This window comes from Cervus canadensis, chromosome 14, assembly GCF_019320065.1.
Source record: "Cervus canadensis isolate Bull #8, Minnesota chromosome 14, ASM1932006v1, whole genome shotgun sequence".
NCBI classification, from domain to species: domain Eukaryota; kingdom Metazoa; phylum Chordata; class Mammalia; order Artiodactyla; family Cervidae; genus Cervus; species Cervus canadensis.
The window spans coordinates 35780382-35796023 of NC_057399.1; the positions used below are offsets into that span (position 1 = coordinate 35780382).

The 15642-nt window shown below is 39.2% G+C and overlaps 2 protein-coding genes across 14 annotated transcripts in view; both read right to left on the reverse strand.

Annotated features, from left to right (window-relative positions):
* PTPRD (protein tyrosine phosphatase receptor type D) overlaps window positions 1-15642 on the reverse strand; it is a 427632-nt gene that overhangs the window by 398775 nt on the left and 13215 nt on the right. The window lies entirely within an intron of this gene.
* On the reverse strand, window positions 2604-3021 carry LOC122453171 (60S ribosomal protein L34-like). The gene has a single exon (XM_043487054.1). The coding sequence runs from the start codon at window positions 3017-3019 to the stop codon at window positions 2630-2632; it is 390 nt and encodes a 129-aa protein (XP_043342989.1). The 5' UTR covers window positions 3020-3021; the 3' UTR covers window positions 2604-2629.

Sequence of the window (15642 nt, forward strand, 5' to 3'; positions counted from 1 at the left end):
TCCTTCTCTTAGGAGCTGTCCCCCTTCTTCTGTACAGTTTCTGTTCACTCTATTTTTCTCGGGGTTTGTTCCTGTCTATTTTGTATAGTTTTTCATTTCCCTGTCAGTCAGTGACTTGTTTTTCCTGAGATCTGTCAGTGGGTCAGGAGTTTGTCTCAGATTATGGAGGTCCATGTGACTGCCAAATAAATAAGCATTTTAGAATTGTGTGTGAAGTCAATGAAAACAGGCTCAGAGTGAGGCTTAAGGGCCTTAACTTTTAATGAAGTACTTTATTTATTTATTTGTACCATCTCTGGCTCTTCAGAGGACTTTTTTGCTATTGCTATATCTTCTTTCTCAATTGGATTAGCCTAGCTGAAGTTCATCTATTCATTCAACAAACAGTCAGCAATTACTGACTACACCGTGAGTGAGTGAAAGTCACTCAGCCATGTCTGACTCTTTGTGACCCCATGGACTGTAGCCTGCCGGGCTCCTCTGTCCATGGAAATCTCCAGGCCAGAATACTGGAGTGGGGAGCCCTTCTCTCCTCCAGGGGATCTTCCCAAGCCAGGGATTGAACCCAGGTGTCCTGCAGTGCAGGCGGATTCTTCACGGTCTGAGCCACCAGCAAAGCCCTACTTACTACACTAGGCCATGAGAATAAGTAAATAATTTCCTTCATTTCACGATGTTCCAGCTTAAGATGGAAGGAAGGGAGGAAGAGGGAAAGAAAGGAGAAAGAGAGGAAGAAAAGCACATTTAGAGAATTTATTACAGAAATTTATACAGTATAGGAACAGAAGAGGTTCTTTATGGGAAGGCATCATAAAAGAGGGGCAATTGAAAGCAAAAGGTAGAAAAACATTTCAGGCAGATTCAACGGCCCTGAGTCAGATTCAACAATACTGACTGGAGAAATTTGTAACCTTTATAAATGTAATCTCCAATTATTTGGAAAACTTTAGTTCAACGTAATTAGAGTAGGAGTATAAGTATGTGTCATCAAACAAAACGCATAAGAGCTGGTCAGAGACTGGACCATGAAAGAAACATCTTGGTGATGATACCAATCATGATCTTGAAAACCTATTTAGACCTCCTCCCCAGACCAAATAAGCAGCATGGTGATATACTGACTCTTCTTTAACGAGATCAGCAGAAAAGGGAAGAAAAATAATAAAGTCTAGAGGCCTAGAAGCTTAAATATTTCTTTTTTGTTGAATACATATTTATGATACTGCATAAAAATGATTCTGCTTTGAGTTTATGAGCTGAGGATGAATGAACACTTTCAGATTCAGAATCCTATGTGTATTCTACTTCTCCCTTAAATAATCCACTCCACTCCTTCATTTTCCTCCAGTTCAAGTCTTCCTAATGTCATCAATGTTCCTGAAGTCACCAAATTCAATAAACACTTTCCAGACCTTTCAGTAGATTCTCAGAGCATCTTTCCTCCAAACATCAATGCCTATGGTCTCTAAAACACACCCCTCCCTGAATATTCTCCTTTTGCTATAGTTATCTTTCTCCTTTCCCCCTTTGACCTCACCTGCTGTACTCATCCTCTATGAATAGAGAGTTCCTGGGGGTGGGGGGGGTGCTTCTTAAATTCTCAGTTTTTGTTTCTTCTCTCCTTTGGTGATATTGTCTGTTCTCATTTATAACTTCAAGAGATTAACTTCAGCCCACAGCTCTTTTCTCATATGTAGGTTCATATATCCAGCTGTTTATTTAACTTTGCCACTAGGTTATTCAAAGTCAGGTCAAATCCACTATGTCCCAAAGCAAGCTCTTGATTCTCCATTCACCCCAAACAAGTCCTCCTTCCCACTAGCGCTTCCTATCTCAATAAATACTACCATCACCCAACTGGGTGCTCATAAGAGAGATCTGGGAGTCATCCTTAACTTCTCTTTTGTTTCATATCTCTTAGTATTTCTGGTCCACTTTTCTCCAATTCCACTGTCACCACCAGAGTAGAAGTCACCATTCTCTCTGACTCTGATGAACTGTATTCCCATTGATAAACAAAGAGTTTCCAAAGTAATCTTTCTGCCCTATTAGTCACAAGTCATAACTATATAAAATCCATCATGTCCATGTAAAATACATTACAGCATACTCATATCAATGCCTCTCATAACACCTTCTGATTTTCAATTAAGCTGTAAAAAGGTTCAGCCTCTGACCTCTCATGCATCCCCATAACTGTTAAGTTCATGTTCTTCCTGCAAGTAAAATATCAGTACATCAGTTCTCCTAATAGGTATAATCACTTTTCTAAAACTATTCTGAAACAAAAGTATCTTTTCATCATAAAACAAATATGAACAGAATACCTATAAGAAACAAATTCCTAATGGTTAAAACATAAAATAACAACAGTTTTGAATTTTAAATTATTTCTGATTACAAGAGGTGATTTTTCCATTTTGGAACCAGCATTTGTCCCAACATTACATAAAATAAGCAACAGCAAAGAGAGCGATACAAGATATATCTGCTTCCCAGGTTAGAAAGAAATTAAGCACTTATTATATAGAGAATATAGAATTATAATTTATCAGATTCATGCAAGAGTTTTATTTTTTATTTTTTTTTTTGAGACGTTTTGATTTATTACTCAAAAATGGTTCATTTTTTATTTAGCTTTCTGACTCTGTGCTTGTGCTTTCAATACTTTCACAACGATCTTCTGCTCTTCAATAAGGAAAGCACGCTTGATCCTGTCGCGGACACATTTAGCACACATGGAACCACCATAGGCTCGGCTGACGTGTTTCTTCGTTTTAGACAACCTCATGAGAACTTTAGGTCTCACAGCACGAACGCCTCTAAGTCGGCCTGGGCACACACCACATGCGGATTTTGGTGCTTTCCCAACCTTCTTGGTGTAAAGGTAAACAATTCTATTACCAGGGGTTCGGGACAGCCTGGTTTTGTTAGAGGCTGTATTGTAGGACAGCCTACGGCGGTATGTCAGACGCTGCACCATCCTGAATGCCTCTAGATGCCATCCCCGGAAGAGCATGCAAGAGTTTTAAAGGAAGTATATTTATGTCTAGATAGAAAATGTTTTATAATTATGTGTCACGTTAATGTTTATTGGATATAACTGTAGCCACAATAAACTATGCATGATAAAACACTACAATTCTCTAAGAATTTATTTCAGTAATGACATAAAGAACATTTGTTTGCTATATTTTTCCATAAGCAGAGTTGCCTGAAAGCTATGTCAACAATAGTTTTGTTTTTTTTTTTTAAAACAGCTAACTCTAAATAGGAGCATGCAGGCAGCATTACATCCATCTGCCAGACGTTCTTTTCAACCTCTTTTGCTGCCTTACTATTGCTATCATATCAGTCAGAAAAAACAAGAACTTGAATTCTTCCAAAGACCTGCCAGACTCAGTTTATCCAAGAGAAGGGAAAAGAAGCCAGTTATGAATTTCACTACTTTCACACCAAAAAAAAAAAAGGAAGAAAGAAAGAAAAGAAACCCTCATAGTATTGAAGGAGTTCTGATAAAACCAAGCTTACCACGGAAGTTTCTCTAAAATGAGAAAGAACAGGACTAACAAGGAGGCTTGAAATGCACTCCAAGGTGAAACAGCTTCTTACTGCCTTACCTTTTTCTTTGTTTAGTCTGATTCTAGTGTTATTGTAATTATCGGATTAGTGATTCATTTTAAAAGCCAACTTTCAGACTTGAAATAGCTGTTAAAACAGCTCATATTTCAGCACCTGAAGACAAGTATTCATGGTTTTGCCAATTCACTAGAAGCCTTCTAAGTGGGCATCTTCTCTCCCTCCCTCCTTCCCTCCCGCCCTGAGGCAGCTTTGAAGTTTTAAAAGAGCTTCATATATTTAGGAAACAGAGTGATTATCCAGAGGCTCATGAATCTTCAGTAAGAAGAAAAAGTGTTCACCTCAGAAACACCACGGCACAAGACTAAAGATATGTGGGCATACGCCAGGCAGGAAGGGGTTTCAGAGCCCTTTGATGGAAATCCACAGTTTCAGAAAGGTACCCAAGCAAAACACAACCAACAACAAAAGTTAACTGCCAGAGACAGGATTGTCTCCATAACGGATTGCTTGTGCACGGTGGTTTACCGTCCAGTGTTAATTAGCCTCAGCCAGGCTGGGACTGCTGTCTGCTTCCACCGAAATGCATCTCACTTCAACCCCATCCACAGGTCACTGTTACCCTCCAGTGCCCCTGTGCCCACCGTCAGAGTCTGTCAACACCACAAACAAAGAGGTGAAGAACTGAAGAGGTAGTTCTCATGGGATCAAGCCGAACAGCATTGAGTTTTACTGTTTGTTAGCAAGGGATCAGCTTCAATCAATTAATGATTTAATTACCTGGACTAATTAAGATAGTGAACAACAGCAAACCTACACTCAATTAGCTTTGTCCAAACTTTCTATTTTGAGGATAGGGCCTTAAGGACAACACTCTTTTTCTTAGTTGCTACAGTAAAATGCATGGATCTATTACAAAATAAATCAAGGGGGTATAATCCCACACAATTTTAAGCAAAACTATAAGGTCCTCTGACTGATTCTTGGCAACAAAAGGTTGTGAAAAGGTGTTACCTGAATAGGTAGTGTATATTTAACATTGTGTCAGAATTGCAGGTTTTAAATGAATTACATCTCTCTAAAGCAAGCGATAGACCAAAGAGAGAAGTACACCCCTTTGGCCACCCTGTTTCTGTGATTTGAGTTACTTCAAAGTAAGCATGTAAGAATATAAAGCCTTTCAAAATCTATGAGAAAATAGTAGTGTTCCTTGATTACATTGTTCTTGGGAAATACCACTCCTTAAATTACTTACTATAGCCTTACTTCATAAGAAAAAAGTATAGCCAAGAAGCAAACAGTAAAAAGCCGGGGACACAACCATAGAAACAAGAGTAGTCAAAGTTCTAGACATTCTTCTCCACCTTCTAATTCTACTTTCGAATTTAAGGTTTTATGGTCTCATTCCCACTGTAATTCAATGGGTGTTCCTCAGAGAGAAAAAGGACCTTATACTATCGTGTTTAATCATGGTCACTACTATAGTGTGATAAATTATTATTGTCTAGAAGGAAACACTGTAAGTAACTCTTTCCCAGCAAAAACACTTGCCATGCAGATCACATTACCATAACTGGTCCCACTCACATCATCCCTAAGTTTATCTACACTGGTTGTGCATTTTCTCTTTCAGAACAAAATCAAGTTATATAGTAGGTTTCCTTGTACTATATTTTATAATTATTAATGCTAAGTTATGCTTACAGAGGAAGTTCAAACTTACTCAAGGATGAAAGGTACTTAGATATTACACCTAAGCCAGCACTGCACCAAGCAACTGGCTGAGTTTCCAAAAGCCTTCTGAGGTACCTCTGAAATGAAGAGGGGACTCCAACCCAACATAATGGATGCTCTGTATGAATTTTACATCTGTTCTTTAATCAGCCAAGCAGTTATTGAAAGCCTATGGAGTGTCAGACAATGTTCAAATACTCCCAGAACAGAGAAGAAGGTGTCTAGACACCAACAGGAGGGTATATGTATATAAACAAATACAGGAATCACAAATAAAACAGAATGTGTCTAGCATTATAAAATAAGTAAGATGCATGAAGGGAGCACAGAATAGCGTTTCTTTAAATTCAGTAAAGATGGGGCAGATGATGCCTAACAGAGTGTGGCGTAGCAATGAAGTCTGTGATCTCTGAAGTCAGATTATCTAGGTATGATTCACAACTTCAGCACTTAATATAAACAACAATTTACTAAGGGCAAGTAACTTAACCTTTCTAATCTGTGATTTACCCTAACTTATAGTTGAGGATAATAAAGGTTTTTAAAGCACATGAGTTTAGAATGATTAAATCAGATAATTCTCATGCAGCACACTGCATGCACATTCTACCTGCTAAACACATTTTAGCTCTTTCTAATGCAATACTAAAGTCATTGCTTTGTGTGTGTGTGTGTATGTTTTTTTCAGGGGGAGTGGGGCAATAGAGGGCATTAAGTGCCCCTGGTAATGAGTTTCCATACCACCCTTTGCAGGAAAGCACATCTTTGAATGTCCTGGTGCCCCCAAATATCCTTGGCCAAGTATGTAAATAGCTCATGGTCATTATGAATTAGAATCTAAGAGCTAAATCAAGAGAATATCAACATTATGTCTCATTTCTTATCATGAATGTGTTTAAAAATCAGAGTTAACATTTATTCACGTAAATGAAAGTGAAAGTTGCTCAGTCATGTCCAACTCTTTGCGACCCCATGGACTATACGGTCTGTGGCATTCTCCAGGCCAGAATACTGGAGTTGGTAGCCTTTCCCTTCTCCAGGGGATCTTCCCAGCCCAGAGATCGAACCCAGGTCTCCCACATTGCAGGGGGATTCTTTACCAGCTGAGCCGCTAGGGAAGCCCAAGAATACTGGAGTGGGTAGCCTATCCCTTCTTCAGCCGATCTTCCGGCCCAAGAATCGAACCTGGGTCTCCTGCATTGCAGGCGGATTCTTTACCAATTGAGCTATCAGGGAAGCCCAAATATAACCTACTAAACCTTGTGGAGAAGTATTTTATTAAAAAGACTTTATTTCTAAAGGACCCTTCCAGTTATCAGGTGGGGTGCTCCTCAATTAGATCCTTTTTTTTTTTTAAAGGCTTTATTTATTGCAACTTTATTTGTGAAAGACATCCTAACACTTGGTGATCATAGAATTATTCTCAGATTCTCCATCAACTGAATAAAACTAGGCTTAGGGTTAAGACAAAAATGAAAATTCATCTTGGTAAGCATTCTGATCATTAAAGCACGTAGCTTAAAAATAGCATTTTTAGTTAGTTCAGAGAAATGTTTTAAAACCCCATGTGTTCTTATGTAATTTATACTTGATATGGAAATGTCTTTACTTTAATGTGAAATATCTGTTGCCCAATTCATAATGATTTTAATGTTGTTTCACTCTTTGACTCAACATAATTGTTGTTAAATATTGTGATAAAACATTGTAAGAACTCACTATCAATATATATAAGATAATAATGTATTTCATCAACAGCATAAAATAATTGACTTGGTGATTAAGGAAGCTTATTTCATTCTAGAGCTAGTTTATTCAAACATATAATCACACTATATAACTAACAAGTGCTCCTTTTAATCAAATATATAATTATTAAAATATTTCTGAGGGATATAATTGGCAGATTAATAATATATTTCTATCATGACTACTTAAAACCTCAATAAGCGCACCTTTAAAAAGGTTTTAGTTTAATCTGCATACACTAACTCTCGCCTTGAAATGAAATTAAATCCTTAAGAGAAACAACTAATTTGAAGCATAATCTTATACTACCTAAATATAATTACTAAACCATGCCAAGTAAAAATAATAAGGAAACCCCTAGAGAGCTGATTTAACGAAAATACAATGATCACATGCTTCCAAGCATTAATTCTCAACCCTGACTGCACAAGAGGACCACCTGGGGAGCTTTTGCAAAACCATTAACCCAGGCCCCATCCACAGAAATTGATTCAATTGGTTGGGAGTGGGGCCCAGACATCTGTGTTTTTTGTTATTTTTGAAAGTCCCCAGAACCACTGCACCAGAGACTGATTAAGATTTACTTTTTACCAGTCCGTAAATGTTTATAGCAGCTTTATTCATAATCACTAAATATTTGAAACAACCCAGATGTCCTTCTACTGGTAAATGGATAAACAAACTGTGTATATACACAATGCAATACCATTGAAGCAATAATCTATTGATTCATGCAACAATTATGGATTAATCTTAAGAGCATTTTGCTAAATGAAAAAAGGCTGAACCCAAAAGGCTACATAGCAGGGTGGTGTGAAGGAATTTCTGGAGTAAAGCAACTGCTATGTAATTGTAGCAGTCTATATGCAACCTATGCATCTGTGAAAACTCATGCAACTATATACCACAAAGAATGGATTTTACTGTACATAAATTTTAAAAAAAACCAACCAGGAAGTCAAGGGGAAGATGGAATGTAGACTATGACAAATCAATCTAAACTGCCTTACAAATGTATCACATAACTAGACTGGAGAGAGGGAAAAAGCTGTCTTAATTGGGGAAAAACAGTGTTTTGACTGCATACTGGAAGGCTAAACATAGCCTATAATAATGGCATTTTGTGTTATCAATAAAAAAGTCATTACTAATAAAAGGTTTATATTTTTGTCATTTCTATAGCAACATTTTGATTTATTCTTTATTGATAGTGTAGCTATATTTAATAACAAACAAAATAAGGTATTCTTAAAATCTGAAAGGTTTTTTGCAAAAATCTTTACAGGTATCATTTTAACCACTGTTTGTCTTTTTATTTTTTATTTTAGAAGGGTGGTAGGCAGCACAGGGATGAAAGGCTCCCTGAAAGTGTGAAAGGGACAGAGACTGCTTCATAAGATCCAGAACCACAGACAGTGACAAAGACCAGGGCAAAGCAAGCTGAAAATGCAGTCCCAGCAGCAATCAACTTATTTAATCAGAGAGCTGAACCTCTAGCTAAGATGCACTTTATTCCACTGTATTAGATTTTTATGTTTGTAAAATCTGAATATACAGAAACAATATTGATTCCTAAATATGTCAAAAATGTCAAATAAACCCATTGTTAGACACCTATGAGAGTGTGTGTTTTTGTTCAGTAAGAAAATAGGATTTGAGAGAATTTAAAAAGTTAAAGATTCGAGGGAAAAAAATCCTCACAACTCCTCCTGCATTGCTACTAGTCCAGTGCTAGAATTCCAGGCTCATACAAACAACTGATTTAAATTCTGGTGTCTGGTTTGTTTCTGAACTGAGTCCCCATCCTGCCCACCTAAAAGCCTTTATCCACTGCCTCAGCCTAGAGGACTATGGTGAGAATTGCTGAAGCCGTCCCTGTGAGGTCCATGGTAACTCCAGTGCAAACTTTCCATCAGACAATCTATCAGAATGCTGCAAGTAACAGTATCCTGGGAAATTTACACGGGCCAAACAATGAGTGCTTGGCCCCACGCCTACAGCTAAGGAAATATGAGTGGTCAGGGAAAAAGTGGGCCACAAACCTGAAGAGATGGTCTACATAACCCATTTTTTTTCCCCAATATCTTGCTCTGTATGAATAGAAATCCATAACTTTAGGAGAGGATTTTTGTGCCCGAGTTATTACTGTCATCAAGAGCAATCACAGATTTTCCATACTGTAACCAGAGTAATCCTCATAAGACCTAAATATAATCATCTCCACCTTCTTCTTTTAATAGCTTATCATTTTCCTTTGCTACAGTACCCATTTTTCTGTCCTTTCCAGACACTAGTCATATTCCCTTGGCCTCAGGGCCTTGGTACAAGCTCTTTTTCCTGCTTGCAGGCTCTCAACAACTCAGTGGGATCTTAACTCACTAATGTGTCCAGGGAACCTGAATTCCCAACTAGGCTGATTCTCCTCCTTACAGGCTCTCTGTACCAGATGTCTCTTAGAAGCCCTTGTTCATTTATTCCCCTTGCATTTCCTAGAACATGCCAAGCAAGCTCCTGCCCTAGTCTCTTTGAACTGAACTGGCTCCCAGCCTGGAATACTAACCCCTTCCATGATTAATTTGCCACGCTCTTTCAAAACTATTTAACTGGTCCCTTCTCAATGGAGTTTACCTTGACCTGACCACTCAATTTTAACAGTATCTGAATCCCCCTCCTACACACACACACACGCACACAGAGCCCTGATTCTTCTACTCTGGCCTCTGCATAATTTTGAGCCCCCTAGAAGGTGCCCTTCATGATGCAGGATTCTGTTGTTCTGGTCACTGAACAGTGTATCCCAGAAGCCTAGCACAGAAATCTCGCTAGAATGAATGAACTGCTTAAGGACCATGCATGCAAAACATTCAGAAAGGAGAAAGGGAGGAAGCTCAGACTTCAAGACCTGAACAACATCTGTGAATTCCAATGTGAGAGTTAAAAAAAAAAAAAAAAAAAGATTTGTGGAAATTTAAGGTAATGAATTGGATGGTACTGGCAAATGAGCACAGGAGAGAGAAGCAAATCCTGAAGCTATTTCTACCAATTACGAGCCCCTAATCATTACCAGGTACTTCACCCACATTATCACAGTTAAGCCCCATGAAACAAGTGCAGGATACGGTTCTTATCCCCGTTTTACAGAAGAAAAATCTAAGATTAGATCAGAAACTACAGTGGGGCACGGGTTCACCTTGTTTACTATCACATTCCCAGCAACTTGCAACCTGCTGGCAGGTAGCAGGGGTAGAATATATGTTAACTGAATAAAAAATTATGCTCAGAGAGATTAATATACTTCCCCAGGACCACCCACCTAGTAAACAGCAAACGGCAGGCTCTAAAGCCATATTTTTTTTATTTAGAAGCTAATGCCTTTCCACTATACCATATTTCTTCAGAATGAAATTGTAAAACATATATGGACTTACAAAAATGCAGCAGTCCAGCCAACTATATACCACCATAATTCTTCAGGGCATTTCAATATAACAGAAGGAAATAGAAAAATCAATATGCCTGGTGAGTGCCACTCAAATGATCAAGCAACAATCACACTTCATTGGATCTGTTTAATATGAAGAAGGGCAAGATACATTCTAGAAAGAATTTCATCAAAATTGATAAAGCAAAAACTTCCAGCACCATATCCCTAGTCTTCCTACAAAGAGAAAGTCATTTTCACAGAAATATGGTATTACCCAGACAGGACTGTATGGGTAAACTCATCAGCCTCCACCCAGCTGCTCACTCGGGCAGTGTCCTCTGAGCATCGGCCTTTGAAATGCTAATTCACTGGCTGAACAACTGCTCAACTGCTCTTTAGCCTTAAACATTCTGAGGCAGCACACTGGGTAGCCAGAGCAGCCCCCGAGGGAAAAAAGAGCTCCGGCAACCTTGCTGGCTTGACTTCAGGGGATGGATGAAATCAGGAGGAGGGCACGGGGCCTCTCTCTCCAGCCTCCAGCCATGAGGGACCACCTGAGGTCCTCAAACCTGGCCTCCTTAGAATGTACAAAACTGGGGACCAGAGGATTGAAATGAATAATTCATCGTCCTCAATTCACATTCACCAGAAGTATCTATATAATTGCAGTTAAAAGACTTTAAATTTGCCCTTCTGCTTTATATTTCAGTGTGAGATACCTGGTAATAGAATCCATTCTCTAACTCACTTTCCACAAACAGAATCAGCCCGAATGTTTGCTGCTGATGTTTTGCTACATTTTCTGCTATTGTTAACCACCGAAAGGGCTGGAAACTGCTGGGATTTAGAAATTCTCATTTCTATTTTACAAAAGTCTATGGAGACTCAACACAGAGATCGAAAACCTCTGATCCCAGGCCAGATCCATTCCCATTTCCTTTGGCCTCTATGTTACTGGTGCTTAATGATTTTTATTTTAACTAAATGTGTGAAAAGTAGGGATACTTCACCTGTAAATCTGGACTTCAACCTTCTCTAGGAAAATCTGAAGACCCTGGACATGCATTCCCAAATGGCAAGAAGAGGCCGGGTGGCCGCTTTCCTCATGAAATCCAGCAGAGACTTTCCGAAGAGCTCTACTTTTGCTTCCATGTGAATTTTACTTGACTGGTCACTATGGGCACCGAATTTGCTACCATTGGCTGCATTCAAGGCTCAGCTTTGGGAAGAGGACAAGCAGCAGGATCTGAGATGAGTAAATATACTTTTCCTGAGCATAAAAAGTGGAAATTTTAGACAATTTTAGACTTGTCTATAAAGGCTGAATAAAAAAGTATGGCAACTATGATAACTGTTAGGAGAAACTCAAAAACCATAATACAGTGCATTAGATGCATGGCAGAGGAGGGACAGGGTGGAAGGGAAATATACAAAGAAGTGCTTACTTTTCTGGCTACTTCTCCTCCCTAGCTGTTTCCTCTATGACTCATTCTGTACTTACCAAGTTCAATCCATCACAAAATCCTGCAAGTTTTTAATCCTCTTAAATAAATTTTGTATCTGGCCCCTCTTTATCCTATAGTCACAGTCACAGTTCAGACCATCTTGACTCTTATCCTACTTGGCTTTACAGCAACTCACCCTGAAGTTCATCCTCTACATAGCTGTTGGTGACCTACCAAAAATGCAATTTAGACCACATGACTTTCCAGTTTAAAACATTTCACTGCTTCCCTTATTAGCTGGTAATGTTAAGCTGGGATTAAGAATCAATTGGGGAACATTAAAAAAACAAAAAGCAAAAAACCTATGCTTGGTCCTTGCATTCATATATTTTGATTTAAATGTTCAGTGTGGGCCCTAGACAGCTATATTTTATCCTCAGTGATTATAAAGCAGGTTGAGAATCACTGATCTACCAGGCAAGCTCCAAGCTCTTTAGCTTTGCTTCAACACCCTCTGGTATGTTTCTGTCTCCACCATCTCTGTTCACGTTTGCTACAAATTCCAACAGCCTGTTACTGGCAACACCATATGCAGCTGTCCCTACATTGCACACAGCTCCCTACATTGTAATTATCTCTTTATGTCTCTCCCACTATTCTGAGAGCAGTGACTTAGCTCAGTCTTCCTGTTACCTATAAGCTACCTGGGACATAGTGGGCCTAAATAAGAATGGTCAAAGTCAGCAGAAAAGATGGATCTGAAAGAGTAGGTAAGATCTGGAATGTCAAAGCTGTTCGGTCAGAAAGGGAGAAGGGGAGAATACTAGCAAAGCTGGAAAAAAAGAAAGTACTTTTTCAGCTAAACAGGTTGGTGACTGTGAGTAACGTGTGAAAGCTTCTCTCAGGCCACAAAGAGGAGCCTAGTGGCCCAAGTGGGCTTCCCTCATAGCTCAGCTGGTAAAGAATCCGCCTGCAATGCAGGAGACCTGGTTCAATTCCTGGGTCAGGAAGATCCTCAGGAGAAGGGATAGGCTACCCACTCCAGTATTCTTGGGCTTCCCTAGCGGCTCATCTGGTAAAGAATCCACCTGCAATGCAGGAGACCTGGGTTCGATCTCTGGGTTGAGAAGATCCCCTGGAGAAGGGAAAGGCTACCCACTCTAGTACTCTGGCCTGGAGAATGCCATGGACTGTATAGTCCATGGGGTCACAAAGAGTTGGACACGACTGAGCAACTTTCAGTTTCAGCAGCCTGACTAAATACACCAAAGGAAACAGAGCCAATTTATACCCTGCCCAATAGTGGTGTCAGATCCATTTGTTAAACTGCAAACTCTCTAGAGGGAACAGATCCCAGAATACAAGCAATTGTTTTATTATAATTATCATAATACCCTTCCTGTTTCCATCTCTCATTCCAAATCAGTACAATTAAAATGCAAAAAGAATTATGCAATTTGCAATTGCTAAATGATCTTTTTATATCCTTTTGCTGATGTAGTCTTGATTATTTCAGAAACAGTAGTTTTCCACAGTGGTTTCTGCCACTTGGTTCAAATGATTCATGCGGTGGGGATCTCATTCTTTCCCTTGAGACTTTACTCCATAGTTGAACAGACTTAACCATTACTCATCGTCCATCTTATTCAGCCAAGAGCTCTGTCTAATCTAATTAGTACTCTTTCTTCATCCAACTCTAAACAATCTCCAATCCTTATGAGAATATAGTTAGGCCCTTCCTACATTTTCAGAAACTTGTGCCTTCTACTAGCTGCCAGGACAAACTGGCAATAGCTGGTAATTTAAATTTTCCCAAGTAAGTCAGAGATTCCAATTGCAATCAACTGCAAACTGCCCTCTCTCCATGCCCTATGAAGGCCTTTCCATTTGATGACAGTGTGGATCAAAGTGTTATTTCCGAGCATTGCTGCTGGATCAATGGTGCTTTCTTGTGAAAAGTTTTATTTTGCTTTTGATTTATGAGTGCTGAGACAGTACAGAGGACATCAATACTAGAAGCACCCATGAAGTGATCAAATTCACCATGATTTTTCTGCTTTTGCTTGCCTTTATGAAACCAGTATCAGGCTTCAATACCCATGATTACAAACCTGTTTCTTTACAGACCGTGTTACAACATTCCCATCAAACATAACACTTCCCAACACTTTTTATCCTAAGATGTTCAGAGCTCCAAATGTCAGGCTCACAGTGCAATGAAAACTATCCCACAGCTGATAAATTATTCATTTGTCAGGAGTTTACAATCTGAAGTGGCACTGAACAGCCGAGGACCTGAAGCACCCCCCAAAGACATAAAGCATAACAACATGCAAAGATTATTCTGCATAAATTCTAAAGGTTAAGTGCTATTAAACATCTCTGTTTATTAAGAGACTGCTCCTTGAACTTATTTTTTCTAATTAATCTGCTCCCAATAAACATTACTAACAAAGTAAAGTGCTAAAAGAGACTAATCAAACACATCGCTTTCCCCTGGCTAATCCCACCAGGTTAAAACAAGGTCTTCTGCTGATAAATATTCTCTAGTCCCCACTATTTTTAGAGGAGAACTTGTGTGTAAGGGCACAAGCAGAGGTCATGAACCATAACCCTCAGTCCAAAGCTGGCTCACTGCATGGGTCTGTAAACACAGTTTTACTGTAACACCATGTCTCCCACATATTTATGAATTGTCTGTGGTTGTCTTTTTCTTGTAACACAGAGTTGAATAGTTGTCACAAAGACTGCTCGGCTCACAAAATAAAAAAAGAAAAATGTTTACTATATGGTCCTTCACAAAAACCATTCATTGACCTCTGGTCAAAAGGCATGCAAAAATGTGGAAAGGTTTCACAAGTTTACCACTAGATCGGGCTTTAACTGGTGTATATCAGCATGTTCATCTCCTCAAGAAAGGACTGCCGTTAAACACTTGTTATCTAGAATGCCATCTGTGGTACGGAGCCAGAAGAGAAAAAAGAATAAATGACAGGTCCAAGCTAGCTCCTCAAAGCTGGTAGGTGTTTCATTTTATTGACAATAATCACTAGCGGTCCAGTCATCTATTGCTGTGTTTCAAACCACCTCAAAACTTGCTTAAGGGAAAGATTTCTCTGCCCAGGATTCTGCCTTGCAGGCTTCAGTTGGGTGGTTCTCCTCAACTCATTTGAGATCACTCTCCTGGCACCAGGAGGGGGCTGGGCTCCAGCTAGAATACGTGGAAGGCCACAATATGTGCAGGCCTCCTGGGCAGTTCTTTCTTTCCATGGGGTCCCTCCAGCAAAACAGCTGGGAATCTTTCTACGATGACTCCAGGCACCACAGAGGGACATGGAAACTCCCAGACTGAAAAGGGTTAAGCCCAGGACAAGTACAGCATCTTTGCTGCAGCACTGTATTAGTCAAAGCACTTCAAAGAAACAAGCCCAATTCAAGGGGAGGAGAATCTGACTCCACCTTGAGAGAAGCTATAAAATAGTTTGTCCATGATTCCCAATCTACCAGAACACGACTAAGAAGATGATCGCACCATGCTTACGGTGGTTAAAATCATGCTTAAAGTCACAACTTACTGCTGACAATTTCAATTCAAATTGGCAGATGAGAGCAACAAGAAAGCCTAATGGTAAGTGAAAATCATTTTATAATACAATACTAGTTGCACGGATGCAAACATTTCCAAATTGATAGTATTTTCTTTTTTAATTC

Bases quoted from the DNA above. Each gene is read 5' to 3' on its own strand.
- LOC122453171 (XM_043487054.1), bottom strand. From the start codon at position 3,019: ATGCTCTTCCGGGGATGGCATCTAGAGGCATTCAGGATGGTGCAGCGT.